Genomic DNA, 20,668 nt, shown 5'->3' with positions numbered 1-20,668 from the left:
AATGACGAAACTAATATCAATGAACTGTTCAAAAATGTCATCTCATGTATGGAAGTTCTGTAAACAACTTCACTGGATCCGTGCATCTTGACCTCGTGCCCCCCCCCCCCCCCCAATCGAGATGTATAAAATGCCACAAGAATACTGGGATATGTTTTCTCTCCAGTGAAAAACTGTTATCGTCCACGTGAGTGCAACGGAAATGGATTATTTCAGATAGTGAATGTCAGTATCAAGATGGTGGTAGCACTTTCAGGGGGGAAGTTACCTTTGTGTGCTTGAGGAAAAGATTACTTTTCCTTTCATTGCCTAGGCTTGTGAAAGATCTGTATGGTATCTTTATTGTCATATTAAAGACGTGGTTGAAAAGACCGAAGGGAATGAAACTCTCTTTGGAATACTACAGGGATGTTTATCCGTTCTGGTTTGTCCAAGATTTGTCCAGTATTAAATTTGGTGAAAATTCCAGGAAGAAGTGCGTGCTTTTTAATGCGAGCTTGACTCAAGTCACGTCCTGGCATGCAGACAAAAAACACCTTGAGACAGGTCGTTCGAACAAGAAAACGAGTTCACACAAGTTTACATCTCGCCATAAATACAATTGAAAATGTTCTGATCACCTGACCACTGAATTACTCCCCGATTAAATTACGCTATATCATAAGGTATGCCTTTGATATTTTATGTTTCATATGCTCAGAACAACCTTCCGCGAACAATGTTTTTAATACGTTTTTTGAACAACTCTCCGTTTACACTTTTAAAGATAATGCACCAAGACAATGCTCTCTTGAAACTACTGTTTATTTGAACAGAATCTTCAACATCATCCACTTTCCAAATTTATACAAAGTTTCCGATTGTATACGTAATGGTTCCGCTTATAATGTCTCTATGTACACAAAAGTATAGGGTGAGGGCCGATACATTGACCTATAACTGTTTTCTGAACTGTAAAGTGTCATATACGTTGAAACGCCGACTATACTTCCAGTCGGTATGATCATCAAAAAGTCTTTTAAAATGTTACATTTGATCAAAAGAAGTATAATCTGGCAAATTTCATGCATTTTGTCTTTAAAACGGCGACTATAAGAGTGATTTATCCCTCGACGTATAAATATCTTCAGACAATCCACAAACTCAAATATCGGCTATACCGTAAAGTATTATTGGCAACAAATGAAGCTGGTATGGACCAAGTCAAAGCAAAAAATTGAATAAAATGAATAAAAAGATGAAAAACAAAAATACAAAATGTACAGCTGCTAAGGTTCACACAAGAGTTATCGACTCCCAGGCGACAACTTTCTCAACAGAAATTCTGTTATCCGGCCAGCTGAAAAGCCACTGCCTGATGTCTGTGCCTATATGATAATATCTCTTCTACGTGATCTCAGTGTATTATATGGAGGTAACAAGACGAACGCAATCGGCTAAAAATATATGCAAAAAATATCAAATATCGTGTAGATACAAGAACAAACATGGTACATGCTGAAGTACAAAAAAAGTAAACGTCTAAGCTAAGTTTGTGAGAACGGTAACAAAAATAACATACGTCGCAGTGCATGGAGCTACCAACGGCATGTACATAAATCGAATTGCGTGGCAACTCAATCACACAGCGTCCTGATACTAAATTTTGTATGAACAAATGTAAAGAAACATCATCGTTGACTATGTTGACTAAAATACGCTGAACTTGAAGTTAGTTTTTGTTCACTAAATCCATTGATTGACGTTGTGTTATAAAAACCTTGACTTCGCTCACTAATATATGCCACAATAAACTTTTCTACTTAACGATCTGTATAAAAGAGAAACAAAATATAATACTTATTTATCCCTTTTCAATCGTCCGATTCGTAAAACGATGGTCCCCTCCGTGCAGTTCTGCCATATCCGAATAGTTTGGTCGAGAAATGTCAAGAATCGATTTGCATATCAATGGAAATGTTATTGTGATCATTTGTATGTAATGCGTGTAATTCTGTTGAAACTGCAGATGAAAATCATATAACAATCCTGATATTTCGCGATATCCTGGTAGAGATTGTAGCCCTCAAGATCTTGTCAGGACTCAGTTAAAAATAATTACAAGTTCTCGTAGAGGGCGCTTAAAGTTCTCACGATTTTCAGGCGACCAACATCATTCTCATGGTTGTCGATAATCTTGATAACTTTCCGCACTGTCCCTCTGATAGAGGGACCGTGCTTTCCGCTTTAACTTTGAAGAGTTCGGAAAATAAGGAGCATCAAAAAGACTGTCTTGCTAACAGAAATCAAGTGCTCTGATTTGCTCTTCACCCCTGTAGCTTGTAGCTAGTTTGACTCCAAAGAGTTCCCCTCAGTGTAGTGCGCAGTGGGACTGCTACTACCGAACGACCCGAGGTCCGAGTCCGTAGAATCTGGACATTGACTGCGCACGCAATTAGCCACGTCACAGAGAGAAACTTTCAGACCATGTGCACATCACCGTGGGATACTCGCAACGCAAAACCGAGCTCGCGCCGGAGGGCTTCCACTTGACGGCGTAAGGCGGCCACTTCTCTGGAGGTGGCGCTGTCAACCACCGTACCAATTCCCGCCGCGGAATCCCTCGCTCCTCGATGAGATTGGTGAGCTAGTTCCTCTTTGAGTTCGAATCTGAGACTAGATATGTCCTGTTTGATTTCTTCCAGTTCGCCTATCAAGTTAAGAGAATAATTTTATTATGCATTTGTTGATAAATGCATGAATGTATTTGAGGGCAGCAGACATGCAGGCAGTAGGGGAGAGAGAGAGAGAGAGAGAGAGAGAGAGAGAGAGAGGGGGGGGTATCCACTAGGTGGGGAGTATGTAATGTGGTATCTTAATTCAATCGTTACACCATGGACAGGTGACTGTCGCCATGGGAACGAGCACAACAAAGGGCAGGGGCCTGTGGAGAAAATTTAGTCAAATGTTTGCAGCGCATCCCCTCCGACATGATCAGCCAACATACTATACAACCCTTACTTTTAGTAATACAATTTTTAGAAGGCCCCTATTTTCTTTTCCGGCCCCTGCCGTTATTTATGCTCATTTGTGATTAAAAATTCTATACATTTAAATCGTTTTGTTGTGTTTTTCGTTTACTTAAACTATGTCTGTCACATTTGCTTCCTGATCGCAATCATTCACAGTTCAACATTGATATTATCGTCTTATTTTGACGCGGTATATTTCTAAATAAAATAGTGATCGTCACGTCCTGTGAAAATTATTAGAACGAGGTGTACTTCAAGTGCCAAATAAGATGGACGCAGACGTCATGTAATGACGCGCTGCCGTCGTCAATCGCCAAACACAATTCTGTTGATGTCCGTCCAATGATGACACGTTATTGAGTCCTTCAATGCTGAAATATTGTTAAAATACAGAAACATGTACATAGCATATTTCTCAGTTTTGTGATATTTTAAAAAATATTATGCAGACGGTGAATAAAAAAGCCACGAACCTTCGCTTATCTCATCATTCTCTTTGTCTCGCTGTAATTTGAATATGTACCGTTTAACCAATCGCCGCATAATAGCCTGAAAATGAAGCACATGACATTTGAAAAAAAAAATCACGTTTACCGGATGATTCTCCCAGTGTCAGTGTATTTGACTGCTCAGTGCACACGCTTATTTGCGGGTCGATAACCTGGACTGTTCGCTATTAAATATTTAAACCACTGCATTGAAAAGTCAAACGCAAGACTTTATCTGAGACGTGACATTTACGCAATCTCACTGAAAAGAGCTGTAAAGATCTATTTCTAGAAAGTCCTGGTACTAATCAGCCAGCTTGAAACTACATGTAGATAATGCACAAGGCACACATATATATATATATATATATATATATATATATATATATATATATATATATATATATATGAAAAAGTGCTAGGTGGTATAAACATAAAATTATACTTGAAGTAATTATTTATGCAATTTATTATTGTCATTTCATGTGTACTTTTGCTTATATACCACTTCACACTTTGAGCATGCGTGTGTGTGTTTGTATTATATATATATATATATATATATATATATATATATATATATATATATATATATATATATATATATATATATATATACAGACATACACACGCAACGAAGAGAAAAGTGCAATTTTACGTCATGATTTCGGTGTTATAAATTCAATGGTTAGTGGGTAATATATGAATCCCGGCGGTGTTGAGGAAAAATAGACTCAAAGAAATTGAAGAAAACTACTCTACGACAGGCTGAGTGATGACGTATACAAAGGTTAATAACTCTCGGCCCGCTGATGACCATAGCAGCCTTCAGGCACTGTAAATATTCTACGCCTAGTCGTTGACTCGATTCGATTTGTGATATTTCTTGGTCTTATAAAAGCAGAGCATGCATTGCAAATGTTTCACGTACACTCAAAGGTCCATAGCAAAGCTTGTTAGTTGTGTAAAAAAAGGTATGAATATTATATATGATTCAAGTCAAGCAAAAACGTTCTATGTTCATTACATTGACTTACGGAGAATGTGCTTTGCAGAAAAAGCCCCTCGGTGCGAACACGCGACCCAAATGAAGCGGTTGCTGTCTGTAAATTGGAATGCAACATGGAAGCAATGCAATGGAGAATTTATGAAAATATTGTTTATCATCGGATGAGAACATATTTTTGGATGGCTGATCGACAGGGAGAGGTCGTCTGCCTTTGTGTTTCGGAAACAATTTTCTAGACTAAATTGCACACGATCTAGATTACCTATTCAATAAGACGATATTTAGATGCTGGTCACATAAATCGGTTTTGCCGCAGCATCGCACCTTTTGCCATAATGGCTGTCGAACTTTCGGGGAACAAACCCTCTTCTCGTCTTCTAACACGTGATCAAAGTCATTGCTTCATACACGGATGACAACAAGATAAACTGGCAATGAACTTGACTCAAAAGCACGAACGCCGGTTAGTGAGAGAGCTCTGAACTTCCAGCAATATCAGTCAGTTTGTACTCACCGAGTGGCTATTTTCATTCTCTTGAAGTTTAAAGTCTCCGGAGTTCATGATGTTGTAGATGCCATTTCTCTGCAAAAATTATTTAAATAAGAATGGCTGTTTTTCTTAAACTTTCATCTCGTAGTTTTAAATGTAAGTCTTGAGTAAACATAAGAAAAGTCGAAGGCAATGTGGTTATTTATATTAAAGAAAGCTTTACGGGCGTTGGGACCCGAGCTGGACCACAGTCGTGAGGAGCTAGGGGGACTGTGGCGCAGGACGTGACATAATGCAGTACCAAGCAATACGCAAGCCACTTGCAAGCTGAAGATTATATTCTCTTCTGACCTCTTTCACTCTGAGTTCGGATAAAAAATTCATAACAGAGGCATTTTGTCGCAATGTTTCAGCTATTTCAACCTCTTGAGAAGACTTTCACGTGCCTTCTGTACGCAGCGAAGATCTGTGTGTATTGCAGGAAAGCAGCTGTCAGAAAATTTTGAGTACATGAATAATGTATCGGTGTGCGCATGCGTACTCATGAAAATATTGTAGCCAAGGCAAAGTAGTCAGAACTCGAGATATGTACGCGTACGATTGATACACTTTTCAAAGAAGCTTAAAATACACTAAGCAGCAAAATCAAAGGATAAATTTGAGACCTTCAAATCTTGCAAGGGTTTCCGACACTGATATACACATCGACGATGACTGTGTAAAGTGGATGTGACTCACATTTCGTTCAAAAGTGAGGTTTTTTCCACATACGAGTTTTTAGTCTCTCTCTTAAAACGCATCATCCGTGAAAAGTAAAACCATGTAATGTGCATAGATGTACATAATTCAATAACTTTGTAGTTAGTCATACTGGTGAAAATTAAAAATTTTTGCACTTGGCTGGTGAAATTTACAAGTGTCAGCTTCTAAAAGAATAAACCCTTTGAAATGTTATTATCACCGAGAATAGACTAGGTTCCTCGAAGCGGATAAATATGATTTTGAAGGGAATCTGATACAAGTACATATATCTATCGGGCCTTTAACTCATTCAATTTACAGGATACAGTCGTCAGAACTGCGCTCAAAGGTCGTATGGGACCCATACAACTACGACCAATGTAAACACTGTATCCAAGGTACGATGGTGATTGATGAAAGTTAAAACATGTCTTTCATAATCTACACCGTATAATTAAAATGTAGCTATGATTTTGAAGGGAATCTGATACAAGTACATATATCCATCGGGCCTTTAACTCATTCAATTTGTTTAATAGGTGTCTTGTGTCACCTTTCGACCTCTAGGACTGGAAATGTCGTTCGAAGGGGCACCGTTGTTGAGATGATAAGACAGTGCAGTGAAAGAAAATGATTATCGCTCGGCAACTGACTTCTGAACTCAGTTTTACATCGATGATGGTATAGGGTCACGTGATTGGTGGCGCCCCCATTGAGTTCACTCACCCTGTCGGTCAAATTGACGTGCTGAAACTCCTTTTCTTCCTTCTTGCATAGTCTGTTTGTTAGCCATTGGAATGCATAAACGAACGACTTCGGGCTGGGAACAGTGTTCAACGGGATTGGCAGAGTCGTGCCTCTTTCAAAATATGAGATCCATAGTTTGGCTCGCGCAAACTTCCACTCAACGTCCTCGTCATTCTGTGGATTAAGAGAATAAAGCAAACACTTGTTCTATTTCAAATGTAATGTTTCTTAAGTAACTTCTGGTACTATTTTCAATGTTTTAGTCAGGAAACTAGTAACATTGTCTTTTGCTTCAGCCTGAGGAAGAATGCGCCCCAGGGACAGATATTTGGACTTTTACAATTTTACAATACTTATTCAGTCTACCACTTGTGGGGTAGACTTGGTTCAAGTCGGTGAATTTTTAAAAAGTAAAATCATTTGTGATAGTTTCATTAGTGTCTCTCCTATAGACCTATTTTGAATTTGGGAGCCAATGCCAGGTTTTCATAGTGACTGAACTCGTTGCCTTTTACTCTGAGCAGAGGTTAGTTAGTTTCTAGCGGATTCACCCCTGTTCAGCGTTCACCCCACTCATAGCGTTCACCCCACTCACGCGTTTCACATGAAAACAGATCAAATATCATCGCGTTCACCCCACACAAACATTCATAAATCATAGACTTGAACCAAGTCTACTTGTCGGGCTCATTTTGAAACTTATGAAGTACGAAAAGTTTTCATTTTATTTTTGTGAAAATCGAAAATTGGATTTTACTCCATTGAGTTAACACAGGGATGGCGGCCATTTTGAATTACAAGTGTCGGTAAATATTGAGTAATTTATGTATCCAGTGCCAAATTTTGAAATGTCCTTAAGGAAAGTTTGAGTAAAAAGTTTAAGCATTTCAATTTCGAGGCGTGTACTATATAATACCTTAAAGAGTGCTGAAATACAGTGTTAGTTTTGCCGATATTACGCATTGCGTACGTTATGCAATGTTGTTGTTGTTGTTGTTGTTGTTGTTGACAAATGAAATTTAGTCCAGACTTCAGTCATCAATAAACACATATAGACTGTGTTGACGTTCTGAGTAGTGGTCGTTTCAACGTGGTTGAGTGGAAAAAGAAACTGTTGATTGCATACGCAGAATTTTGACTTTTAGCATTAAGAAAAAAGAAATGTTTTGGCGAACGTTGAGACTGTTGCCCCAGAGGAATGAGTCTAACCTATGGGGGAGGGGGACATGACCATTAGCCACTTGTCCTTCAACGCTGGCTAACACATATCAAGGCTGCTTTGTTTTGTCACAGACGGATTGATGTTTGCCTTCAGACAGTGTTATATTTAATACCTCTGAACCACCAGCGCTGTTTTTGTCGACATTTCTACGTTAAAATAAAATTGCTCTGTCTCAGAGGGTGTTGAACTGGTTCAGGATCACCCATGAATGTTTATCACGTTTTTTTGCGCGACGTGTTAAAATGATTGTCGCGATGAGCTTTAGTATCAGTCGCGAAACAGACAAGAAAACAAACTACAGGGACATTTTCGCGTAAAAAGGCGCATGTCCGCCCCTGCAAGATTGCTGAATTAAGTGAAGTTACCTGTCAAGGGTAACAGGTGGCCACACGCCAGTGCAGTGTTCCATCTTTGTGCGTCATTCTGCCTCGGAGAATTACGGTATTATAAAATGCGCGCTAAAACCGCCATTCTAATCAACAAACGAGATAAAAGCACAACTGTACTTGCTCACGTTCCTATGCTCAAGAGTTCATCCAATTAATCCCACAGTATCGAACGTTTTTACCAATTTGTCCGAACGATACGACAGCTTCTATAGACTATGAAATATTAAAACTGTCTTGATTATCTTCTGTGCATGGCTTATCAGTAATGATATCCGAAAAGCTTTGAAAAGGAGCATCCGCACCGAGTCTCCGCGGTTATAGATCTGGGGGACATCTTTACAAATGTTTTATGCGCCTGCTAAAAACTTCACGTTTTTACACTTACCGATGACGTCAATGACTTTGGCTTTTGGTTTGATCTTCATCGTTTAAAATTGCCATAATATTTCGATTCAGGGTTTGCTTCAATAGCATTTTCCGCGACATGGGCTTTTTCGGGACGAATTTGTTTCTCGAAACGATCAGGGGACCCCTTAGGATAGCGCAAACAGGACATCATCTGGCAGGTGCTGCGCAAATCTTTAAGAGTAACGCGTGAAAGGACTTAATCTTGTCGATGGTCGTTGGATCTGCCTCAAGTTATATTAGCTGGCGATTGAGTTTATGTGGTGAGCTATTTTCCAACAATAAGAGTCGATTAACACATCGGTATGCCAGACTGAGGGAAACAATGTTTTTGATTCGATAACTTGTCAAGTAAACTGAAAATAGCCGCGAACCAAATTAGGGCATTCGGGATATCGATACGAGCTATTTTTGATGACGAGTCTTAATGCTCAAAAATGTTAACAAAGATTACATGGGTATTTCTGAGCTAGCTATATACGCGTTATACAGGTAGATTATAGTCAGCGACGCTGTATTCCTTGCTTCTACGCAGGCGCACGCTTTCCGAGAAGATGAGGGTGCCTCGTGATCATATGCGTTCGTCCTTCTATATGTCTATTTCAGTAATTAAGCGTCAAACTTTTAACCATTCTCTTTCAAAATCAAGAATAAAAATCGGTGATCAACCTTCAAATTTTACTACTAGAGTAAGAAATTACCCAATATGTAAAAATATTTGACACTCAAAATAGCCGCCAACCCTGTGTAATATCTCTATGAGGGAAAATACAATTCTCCATTTACACAAAACTAATCCAGTGACAATTCTATTCACTCCATACCTTTGAAAATGAACTCTCACAAGTGGTACACCAAAAGTATATTGTAAAAGTCTGACAGTCCGAATATCTGTTCCCCTTGCACATTTTACCATAAGTTAAAGATATGCTAAATATCAAAGACTTTACATTTTCTGTTGTTTTCAAAAACTACAGGATATCTGAACTATCAAATAGTTTGAACTGTTCAACATTTATTCCGTGATTTTGACGCCCGGTTTTTGCACTTCTGAATTTTAGTTTACGGGAAGGGAGGAGGGATACGGTCAAACTTGTGTCTTTGTTCTCCAAAAGTCCCCAAGTGGCATCGACAACGGTGCACCTTGGCCAAACCAAAAACACTCAACGTGATGCTCACCTCAATCTCCTGATACGAATTGCTCATCATAGCTATAAGCATGTTGAGGAACACTATCACCATGATGGCGTTGTAGATGGCAAAGAGCAGCGTGCCAACCATCTGTGTGAGATCATGTTCCAAGCTGGCGTCGATGATCGGATCGTACCTCGAAGACATGCCGAACAGTGTCCAAAACAACGTCATGAACGTACTGCCCAGCCTGAGAGAGAGAGAGAGAGAGAGAGAGAGAGAGAGAGAGAGAGAGAGAGAGAGAGAGAGAGAGAGGGAGAGAGAGAGAGAGAGAGAGAGAGAGAGAGAGAGATTAACTTTATCACCCGAAAATTGTTTTTGTTTTTTTTTCAGTTTGAGACCGCACTCCTCCAGGAAAAACACCCATAGGTTCTGAATGCGACAGATGCGAGTCTTCCTGTTTTCAGTCGTGAAAAAGGTCAAGGGCAAAACTGATAAATCGAATGTGACGTGTAAAAGTCTAAAAGTGATGTCCTGTGTCCTTCAATCCAGCTTTATTGCATCCGCTGCAACCTTTTCATTTATTTTCGGCGCCTTAGAAATCGGCTAAAACCCAGTATATGTTTTCACCCGTTCTTCTCAACGACCGTTTAACTTCAAATTGACACCTATTTCATGTATACTCCTTTGAGTCGAAGGTTTTCACTTCAATTACGATCGATCGCTTTTAGAGAGAACGAGAGGATTTTAACGAAAAGAGTTGATGACCGCCGGATGAAAAATATGTTCTTGTAAAAACCTAGAATTATGCAAATCATGTCAGTGTCACACCTTCAACGTGACGGTTTAAAAGTGATCATTAAAGGGTATAGGTCATCAGATGCGCATGCCCTGGACCAATATTTTTGCACGCCTTTACAAGTACTTTGCATCATATTTTGCCGTCAAGTCATGAGTGGTTTGCACGCACAGCAAGTTTTGAAAGGAAGTTTTGATCTTGGTGAAATCGAGTGAGCCCTCTACTTTTGCTGAATGTGTAGGATAATCCACCGCTTATAACCGAAAATGAGTTTGTCCCCCCAAAACAAAGACAAGATAATTGGCTATACGTGTGTTGATCTCTCGTGTTGGCTGGGATAAGCATGCACCCAAAATGAAGTAGTTTGTAGTTGGTCCGATCAAATAGTGAAACTGTGGCTCATATGAATTGCGAACGTATAAAACACCTTCGATGCGTTTTATTACCTTATATCAACTTTCGAAAATAAAAGTTATTTCTGTCGACGCCATACTATGCCAATAGTTACACGGGACTTATTGTTATTTCTCGCCCACGACCTACGCCCCCTTTCACGAGACACTTGGCTCCATGGATTCGGAGCAGCCACCTATCTACAAATTACATGCGACATATCTTTCAGAAAACCCTCTGCAGCGTAGAAGCGTCCGGTGTTATTGCCAAACTCCTGATTGACTGTTGGAAGGACGCACAGAGGGGTGCGCTAGGTCGCTCAGTATTCAGAACGATCAAAACGTTGGATTCTATATCTGGCTTTCTTTTATCTTTGTAGTGGTCAAACTCACACCGGATTCCATACATTCTGAAATGGATGGGCTTGCCTTATTTCTCAGACCTTCAAAGACTTTGAGATGATAGCTATTGGAAAAGGCGGTGTTGCTCGTTTAATGATAACACATATGTGGTCATCCCAATTCATCCCATTCCTCATAACAGAGAAAAAGCCCGGATGCAGAACAATATTCCTCTTTACGTTAACGTAAAGAACCAATCGCCCAGGTGTATGTTTACACTGACTAGACACTTGCCACGTATGAAAATGTAAAAGAGTGAACGAACGGACAATTCTTTTGCATAAGCAGGTTTGATATATGACAGCCGGGTCTAAAAATGAATAAATTACAAAGACAAGTAACCGTGAGTTGATAATCAAAAACACAAAAAAAAAACGATGGGAAGAAATTATTCCAATTTGTTGAGTTACTTACGTATCAAATTTGTCTTGATTGCTCGATGGTATGTGATTATACGCCCAGTAGAGATTATACAGAGCGCAGAAAAACGCCAAAAATACCACGACAAAAACGACTAAGAATCGGACTATGTCGTAAACCATTCTACCGAGCGAGATCTGCAGCGGACCGAGCAATTCGCTGGCCGGGAGGACGTACGCCATCCTGGTGAAGCTTAGCACGTTAGCCAAGGCGAACAGGCTTTCTGCCAAAAGTATCGGGTCCATATCCCACATAGTTCGATCTGTGAGGCAACAATATAAAATAATAGTAATAATTATAATAATAATAATAAATATTGGAAATTTTGTTTATTGAACGTTTCTGCCGATCCAGACCGATTACTCTTACTCTTACTCGAGCTTAGATTTGTCATTGTTGACCGATGGCTGTTATAGTCTCTGACATTATTTACGTACGATAGATTACATGCATATGCATCCTTTACCAAATAAGGAATATATATATATATATATATATATATATATATATATATATATATATATATATATATACGCGCATGCCTGTGTATCATGATGTCCTGTTCAACTATGTATGTATGTACGTATGTATGTATGTATGTATGTATGTATGTATGTATGTATGTATGTATGTATGTATGTATGTATGTATGTATGTACGTATGTACGTATGTACGTATGTATGTACGTATGTATGTATCTATGTATCTATGTATCTATGTATCTATGTACGTACGTATGTATGTATGTATGCATGTATGTATGTATGTATGTATGTATGTATGTATGTATGTATGTATGTATGTATGTATGTACGTATGTATGTATGTACGTATGTACGTATGTACGTATGTATGTATGTATGTATGTATGTATGTATGTATGTATGTATGTATGTATGTATGTACGTATGTATGTATGTATGTATGTATGTACGTATGTACGTATGTATGTATGTATGTATGTATGTATGTATGTATGTATGTATGTATGTATGTATGTATGTGAGGCAGTATTAAGTGGGTTTAGGTAGGTAGTATGTCACTATAGGGCGGCTTGGACTGAAAGATAGGTAGGTAAGTACGAGTGCATATATGTAATCATGAGTGCATGCATATATAAATTCTAAATACTAGTTGTTTCCGAGTATGCGTTGTTGTCTTCTTGAGGCAAACAATACTACGTCCGCGTACGTCTTTTAGCTGTCGTGTAAACCTTTAGGCGAGATGAAGAGATATTCTGAGGGCATGATTTATTTGTAAACGTGTATTTCAAATACACAGTACTAGTGTCATATGATAGCAATAGATACCAATCATGTCGAGACGCAATCACGTGACTCACCCGGATTGACGTAATAGTAATGCGTCATCACCTCCGTCGAGTTCCTATGAATATCCGGACCTTGTTCCTTCAAATAATCCAGGGCCTCACTTGTTTTGCCATATGATACGTTGCGTATTGTAAATGACGCGAGATAAAGATTTAGCATTCCGATGTCCAAAAGATTCCAAAATGACGAAAAATACCTCCAGAAACCTTCGTCCCAAATCTGCTTCACCTCTCCCCATAGCATGCCTGAGGAGCAAAAAGAAAAATCAATGGATGAAAAAATATACCCCCGACATAGATATTCACAAAATGGCCCAAATTATAATGAAAATCAAGTCTCTGGGATTTGCTGCTCCGATAGGTGAGCGATAACGCCTATGCATCAGACTCCGTGCGGGGTTATTCCTTTCAAGTTCTCCTTGTCTTGATAGAAACAAATATCACATCAATATCAAATCGCCCCTGTACCATAATGGGTCATTGACGCGAACCTGCCTAACCTAACTTCCAGGTCTGCGCTGTTATTATTCTGAGTCTATTTTTATTATGTAAAAACTCTGCAACTGCCAATCGCTTTCGTCTGCGCGCATGTATCCACGCTACAAAGGCAGACACTTGAACTTGTGCTGACTGACGACAAGTCGACGAAACTCCACGATGCGAGGTCACAAGGGAGCAACGAATTCCGAAACGACCCGGGCCTTCCGCCCTGAGAAATTGCGTCAAGATAAGAACACTACAAACAGTGACGTCACGCATTGGCAATATTCGTCATGACGAAGGAATGAATTTTCCTTGTATTCAGGTCACGTTTGATACCAGGGCTGCAATCAAAAAAGGCTAACATCGAAAGTAAATCATGTTTTCCCAAATCAAATACTAGTGCGATAATTTCAAGGCACTTGCCTTATAATTTAAATTCGACCGGCGTGGACGCTTCCGTCACCTTGGCAAGGGCTTGAGTTTTAAAAACTGCCGACGTTATTACAAAATTACAAAAACGAAATTTGTTTGAGCATTTCACTAATTACACGTCAACTCACACGGTAAATGGAATTTCGACTGTAGCATCGGCATGGCAAGCGTAACCTTTTGTACATTTCATCATGTTACGCCCCAGGGATTCCATATTTTTGTTCTCTAATTCACTTTGGTGCGAATTAAGAGCTCGTGGTTGCTTACGTCAGTGGTTCTTGCATGTGCTAGCATTACGTCAGTCTGTTTCAACGTCTTACATACGAAACCCTTCCATGCACGGTCCTGTTAGACTTGTTAATTTGACCTTTATATACTGAGTTTCGAGAGAAGTGGAACTGATAATTTTTCATCTGCGACACGAACAGAGACCTAACATGTTGTCTCGATTTCGAATGGTGAAGGGGCCATTCACATATGAATCACGGACGTACGAACATCCTGAATATAAACTAATATAAGCAAGTCATATGGAAAGTTCGTTCGGCACTGAACACTCCACACAGCTTCACTGTGTGTACACAGTTTTGGCGGCGCACTTTTTCTGCGTGTCGCCACGTGAAAATCAACGATCGACTTGCTATGAATACAAGTGACCGAATTCCTTTAAAGGGTCAATGTATTTCATGAACAGTGTTACTAGTAACGTGAAAGTTTGCGCTGAAGAGGAAATGCGTGCCGTTCGATTTAGTGGTTCCAATGTCGTGAAAGTTTCGTAAAGTGTGAAATGGTTCTAATATGCACATGCACGACTGAAGTTAGTTATCTGCAAACTGTACTATAGTCCGACACTGACCTCCCAATGTCAGCTAAGATTGGTGAAGTTGCGAATATTCCATCCAAATATCGAGGAAATTCCTCCTTCCATTACCGCTTCCTGGATATCCGTGGCACATTAATGTATGGAGGGATGCTTTTAAGCGTGAGAGTTAAACATTTATCTCGATTTTCTGTCACGAAATAGCCGACTTTTCCTTTTCTCTAACTGTGCAGATATCGCGAGGCAAACGTCGTTGACAAATCCAGACAGAGGTTTACTACCCTACTCCCCATGGTACTAGGAATGGAGTAAAATTACTATCTTGACATCTCATAGACCACGATAGCAATGTATTTACACAGTCGCACACTTACCCACAATCCACAGCAAAAGCAGGATCTCCAGGGCCGACATGGAACTCTGGCGAACTTTGCCGTCATGTAGCCATAACAAATCCTCGTCGTAATAGCTGTACTGTATTAACAAGGACTGTAGAAACAGTAATATAAGGAATAGAATATGTGACGATGCCTGAGTGAAGAACTTGACCATGGGACTTGCAATAATGGTTCCAATCTGCAAAAAATGTAATGGAAATTGTAAAATGTAACCTGTACAACAGAGAAACTAAATTTTACTGTGCTATCGAAATCATTCATATTTTTGTTATTTCCGTATTCAGATTAAAGTTCGCTTTATTATATATATATATATATATATATATATATATATATATATATATATATATATATATATATTATATATATTATATATATACTATAATAAACATATATATATATATATATATATATATATATTATATATATATATATATATTATATATATATTTGGCTCGGCTTTATGACGAATTCACTATCATTCGTTACTAACCATTCTGTATCACAGTTTATTAAGTGTTCAATATAACGTTTTAGGTCGTATTTCACTATTTTTTTATTTTCCCTAGTTCATAAGTCCTAGTTATGCTAAAAGCTTGAGTAAAAGATTGTTTAACAAATGTTTATCTGTCTGTCTGTCTGTCTATGTATATATGTATCTATCTATATATCTATTACTACAGCTATATGGTCTGTGTATGGTCAACCTATCCCGTGGTTTATGCATCTTTCACGGGCGCTGATCAAGCTGACCGAGGCCACGATGCCATCATTGTAATTGGCCTGTTCGATATCCAAGCGCCATAACTCGACTACATGCCAGACTTACCGAGACAATCATGGCAACACCCGAACATCGAACAGTAGACGCACTTTGAAGATTAATTTGTTTGTATTATGTGTAATAGAGAACAGGTATCAAAAGCAAATCAAAGGCTTCTTTTCTAAAGAGTCTTCTTTAGCTATGATATGCCATGGAACTTGTGCCAAGATAGACCGACTGAAGAGCCGATCGATATCAAAGTATAGTAATTTCACTTACATAGTACCGCACCTTTCAGAAAGCCTAATAAGCAAATTTAAAGAATATTCACTGATTATTTTGAGTGTAAACCTACATAAATTCATGAACCAACAATGACGTCATCCAACCTTTCCCTTACGTGAAGAAACATTTACCCCGTTGGTATATAAGCAACTTCATGTTTCAGAAAGTTTTCTGAGTATCACGGGTCAGCAACTTTCAGAAACAAAGCAGGTTACCGAATCGATGTGAAGTTGATGAAACCCTTCCCCCTCCACGGATCTGGGACATGTTACATCGACGCACGATACGGACGTAAAATCAGTTTTCCAAATTGAGGAGACTCCTCTGCAATGGTTGCCTCAAAATCTTGCTAATAATCATTCAATTGCTCGTTCTGTTTGATGCAATTTTGTCCCGACGAAGGGAAAACACGTACAAAAACCTCAATTCAAAGCTCAAGCAGTCGAGTTCGTGGGTTGGCACAGGCTAAGATGCTAGCTCTCTATCTCAAGCAGAAACGTCCGCACTTCCTCACTCTGTATTCCCCCAACCCCTCCACGCCCCTCCAGAAACATCGGCACCACAATGGACAGGTCATAAAAACAGTACCAAAAGTTCAAGCCAAAAGATAGCAATGGTATTTGAACCAAAAGGTTGGAGAGCAACAGGTTTTATTCTCAAAGTAACACACGTTTTCTGGCAAATCCTTTCTGTCGTTCAACGACACAATTTGGATTAAGTGTGGTTGAATGGAAGCAGGCAGAGATCTGCCTCGTACTTTCAAAGTGCATGCGCCTTCAAACGGAAAGTGTTCACTCACCTTGCTTTTGGGGACTATCCAATAAATGACCCCCATGAAAGGCCAAAAGAGAAACAGTGCGACAATGATGAGAGACTTGGTGAACGAATGCCTCTGTCTCCAGTTTGGAATCCCTGAGTACCACATTGTAGACAGTTGATGTTGACAATGAGGATGAGCAACAAACTAGAAAAAAAACACGAAAGGAAAACAGTTAACTATACGTGCCAGGCATTCCCCCGGAATCAGCAATTTTTGTGCATTGAATACATATGCGTCAACCTTAATAATACAGGATCTATACCTGTCATTACACTTAGTTTAGACGAGGAGATATGACAACATTTTTATATATAGAGAACTTATACTCCATAGTATCATATAACAATTTATGTGTTGATGTATGTGAATGTATATATGTACATATGGATGGATTGAAGTATTTACCTATGTATGCATTATATGTACACCTACCTTCTTTTGGTTATAATTGATGGCTAGTTTAAGCCTGGCAAGTCCCTGGTCATTTTTATTGCCTTGCATATCGGATTGACTGTCAGAGTTTTCGCCCTGATTCAAGATGGCTTCTACTTCTGTTGTACTTTGACACATGTCGAGTAGATCGGTTGCGTAGTCCATACACTGGTGCGCCATGTTTTTGTATTCATTCTGTAAAATTAGGATTTATATCCAGCGATTTGGTTATGGTAGTATGCGCCTCGAAAGAGAAAGGCTTAAACTTTTGCTCAAACCTTCCTCAATGAAACTTTCAACTATTCTCTTACCAAAGCAAATATGAAAATAAGGGGTCACCATGCAAAGTTTGGAATTAGAGGAAACAAATGACCTATCATTTTCTCACTGATATTTGAAATTCAAAATGGCCGCCATCCCTGTGTTAGCTGTATGTGGAAAAATACAATTTTGATTTTCGAAAATATAAGACGGTAAATTTTTTCGTGTGCTTTAAAATGAGACAGCCACATTTGGTACATCAGAAAAGATGTGTAAAACTTATGAGTCAAAATATCTGTTGCCGAGCAAGACGCATTCTACCTTAATAATTTAGCATTCAAAAGAAAATTACAACACTATATTGTAAAATTGAAGAACATTTTCTTGTATAACTTTCGCAGGTATCTATTTAAAAAGTGTGCTGAGGTGATTTTCGTTTCAACAAAAGTAAAAGCTGGTGGACGAAAACGATATTTACAAATTAGATATGGTTATTAAGCCGTATCAGAATACGAAAATTGTTAATTTTGGACGATAGTAGAATAACTATTTGTAATAGTTTAATAAGACTACAAGTATATAACCATCGGAGAATCCGGGTTAAAAAGAAGGATCGCCAGGTGTCTTGAAGATATGTTTATCAAAATTTGTTGTCATCCTATCAAATTTTATTTTATTTATGAAGTAACTGTCATAGTAACCTGTTCACACGTACTACAACGGATGAAACCTCAAAGTGTTTTCCCGCTTTTTTGGTAAAGATCTAGTCTTCCTTAGAAAACATAATGATCCCATCATCTCTCAAAAAATCTGACTTACTTGTTCCAATGAATCAAATCTTTCCCCTCGCTATAACTTGGTTATTTTTTCCTGCTCTCATATTCATACTAGACTCATATTATTCAATATCCGTCGACAAGTCCTATTCAGATTTTCAGAATGCCGCACTATTAATTGGAAGTGAATTGCAAACAGACCTCACATATAATGACCACTTCACGACACAGTTCCATTACAGCCCATTTTCCTAACGATTGTTTCTCGTTAAACGAGCGAAGAACACCTGAGATATATGTCTATTATGAGGAAACGAAATGGACCAGAAAACTACGTTTTCTCAAAATAGCCGGGCTTTGTCTCACTGAAAGCATATTTTGCCATATTGTCCTCATACTGACCAAACTCGATTTCTTTCCTGTAGAATGAGACGAAGCCTAGTGAGCATGCGCAACTTCCAAAGTTACTTCTCTCGTTAATAAATCTTTGATGTCATTTTATCTTACTGTGCGGGTATTCGCCTAGAAGTTTCGTTGAAATATACGAAATCTATTTTCCTTTAATTATTAGAGGTATTGAGTTAGCCATTTAAGTTTCTGACTATGCCTACGTCACTCAAAAACAAGTAATATATTCGTTGTACATAAAAATCTATATAGAAGGAGAATATTGTAATATCTGTAATACCTTGAACTCTTTTTCGATTTCTGACAATTCTATAAGATCCCTACTGAGTTGAAAAGCAGTCAGGATCGGATCAGGGCTCGTGAGGGAGATATACGCTGACGACGACAGTCCCCTGTATGCATTGATACGCGACCTGGAATACTTGAGAGGGTCGAATAGTCTTTTGTTGGTACAGCTGGTGCAGTGACACAGACTGTGATGTGGTTTTGGTATTACATCTCCGCGTTGCAAGAACAGCTGTATGATGTCTATTTCATTGTTGTGGGCAGCAAGCATAATGGCCGTGACGTCATTGTCGAATTTGGAGCTGTGAACTTCCGGCTGGAAATAATTCGACATACTACCAAGTCGAATCTTGTCCTTGCTTCTCTTGAACATAGGGTGGCCCAAGAGGGCCTCCGTAATACGGAGATAGCCTTTACTTATAGCAACCATGAGTGCTTCGTGGATACTGCGTACTTCTAAATTTGGGTATGTGAGCAAATATTCTACAACCTCCAAATGTTCGTTGCTTGTTGCAATTTCTATTGCAGTTCTATCTTTGTAGTCGCTGCAGTTAATATTCAGAGTGGAGTCCTCGTCTTCCAACAGCGCCCTCACCGTCGGCAGGTCGCCATATTCGGCAGCTTTCAGGAATTTCCGACTCTCTTCCGAAAGCTCGACCGGATTTGTCAAGATTCGGAAGTTGGTGACATGTTGAAATGATCGGCGACGCATATTGGATGCATGAGGTAGCCTTTCCACTTCCCCGTCAGCTAAGGAACTGAATAAGAATAGAAATGAGATTAGACATGAAGCCGTACATCAAGAAAGAATTTGTCCGAAGTAATTAATGTCTATGTTTTGCATGGTATTAGGGACTGGTCAGTTTCTTCGGCCCCGGGGGGGGGGGGGTGGCCCCGTGGATTATTTTTTGCCGACGTCAAAAAGTGGCTACTCCCCCTATTCCAAATTTTGAAAACAGGGTGACCCCCCCCAATTCCAAATTTCGAAAACAGGGTACCCCCCCCCCTCCTGACGCGCGACATAGGTAAAACAAAAGGTGGACATAAATTATATCATAGAACCTCGTTTTTCTCGAGGGTCTATGATTATATATATATATATATATATATATATATAATATATATATATATATATATATATATATATGTATGTATGTATGTATATACGTATATATATTATATTTTACATTTTTTTACATATATATTATATTTTAAATAGTCATTCTATGTTTTAATGAAATTGTTAACATGTCTGTTGTAAGATACGGAATTTCAAAGTGTCAATCTTAAAGTTTGAATACAGTACATTTTGAATGAGCTGTATTTTGAATGAGCTGTGAATGTATTTCACACTTTCTATGCTTAAACCAGATGTCCTGAACTGTTGTACAGAAATGGATGTCAATCATTAATATCAAAGAGGAAAAAGCAGTGAATCAAAAACTGTGATGGGTGTTAAGACTGCCAACCATCCAATTAAATCTCCTGAGGAGCCATAGAGAGCTTTTTTAGCCAAATCTGATGTGTA

At 38.8% G+C, this 20,668-nt stretch overlaps 1 protein-coding gene across 6 annotated transcripts in view; it reads right to left on the bottom strand.

Moving 5' to 3' along the window:
- Positions 1 to 786: 786 nt before the first annotated feature.
- Positions 787 to 20,668, bottom strand: part of LOC139115635 (short transient receptor potential channel 7-like) — a 98,962-nt gene continuing 79,080 nt past the window's right edge. For 4 of the 6 annotated variants that reach the window (XM_070677908.1, XM_070677906.1, XM_070677910.1 and 1 more), the window contains exons 2-13: positions 19,136 to 19,898; positions 17,411 to 17,605; positions 16,958 to 17,122; positions 15,087 to 15,288; positions 12,990 to 13,223; positions 11,641 to 11,908; positions 9,682 to 9,883; positions 6,466 to 6,660; positions 5,023 to 5,091; positions 4,537 to 4,602; positions 3,485 to 3,560; positions 787 to 2,689 (exon numbers count right to left, since the gene is read on the bottom strand). In XM_070677908.1, coding sequence (XP_070534009.1) covers positions 2,460 to 2,689; positions 3,485 to 3,560; positions 4,537 to 4,602; positions 5,023 to 5,091; positions 6,466 to 6,660; positions 9,682 to 9,883; positions 11,641 to 11,908; positions 12,990 to 13,223; positions 15,087 to 15,288; positions 16,958 to 17,122; positions 17,411 to 17,605; positions 19,136 to 19,852 — 2,619 coding nt within the window. In that variant the 5' untranslated portion in view covers positions 19,853 to 19,898 and the 3' untranslated portion in view covers positions 787 to 2,459. The remainder of the gene's footprint in view (positions 2,690 to 3,484; positions 3,561 to 4,536; positions 4,603 to 5,022; positions 5,092 to 6,465; positions 6,661 to 9,681; positions 9,884 to 11,640; positions 11,909 to 12,989; positions 13,224 to 15,086; positions 15,289 to 16,957; positions 17,123 to 17,410; positions 17,606 to 19,135; positions 19,899 to 20,668) is intronic. The other 2 variants (XM_070677909.1, XM_070677907.1) reach the window with 1 other exon arrangement.

This window comes from Ptychodera flava, chromosome 17 (assembly GCF_041260155.1).
Source record: "Ptychodera flava strain L36383 chromosome 17, AS_Pfla_20210202, whole genome shotgun sequence".
Taxonomy (NCBI): domain Eukaryota; kingdom Metazoa; phylum Hemichordata; class Enteropneusta; family Ptychoderidae; genus Ptychodera; species Ptychodera flava.
Note: the sequence above shows the minus strand (reverse complement) of the source record. Positions and strands in the feature narration are given on the sequence as shown.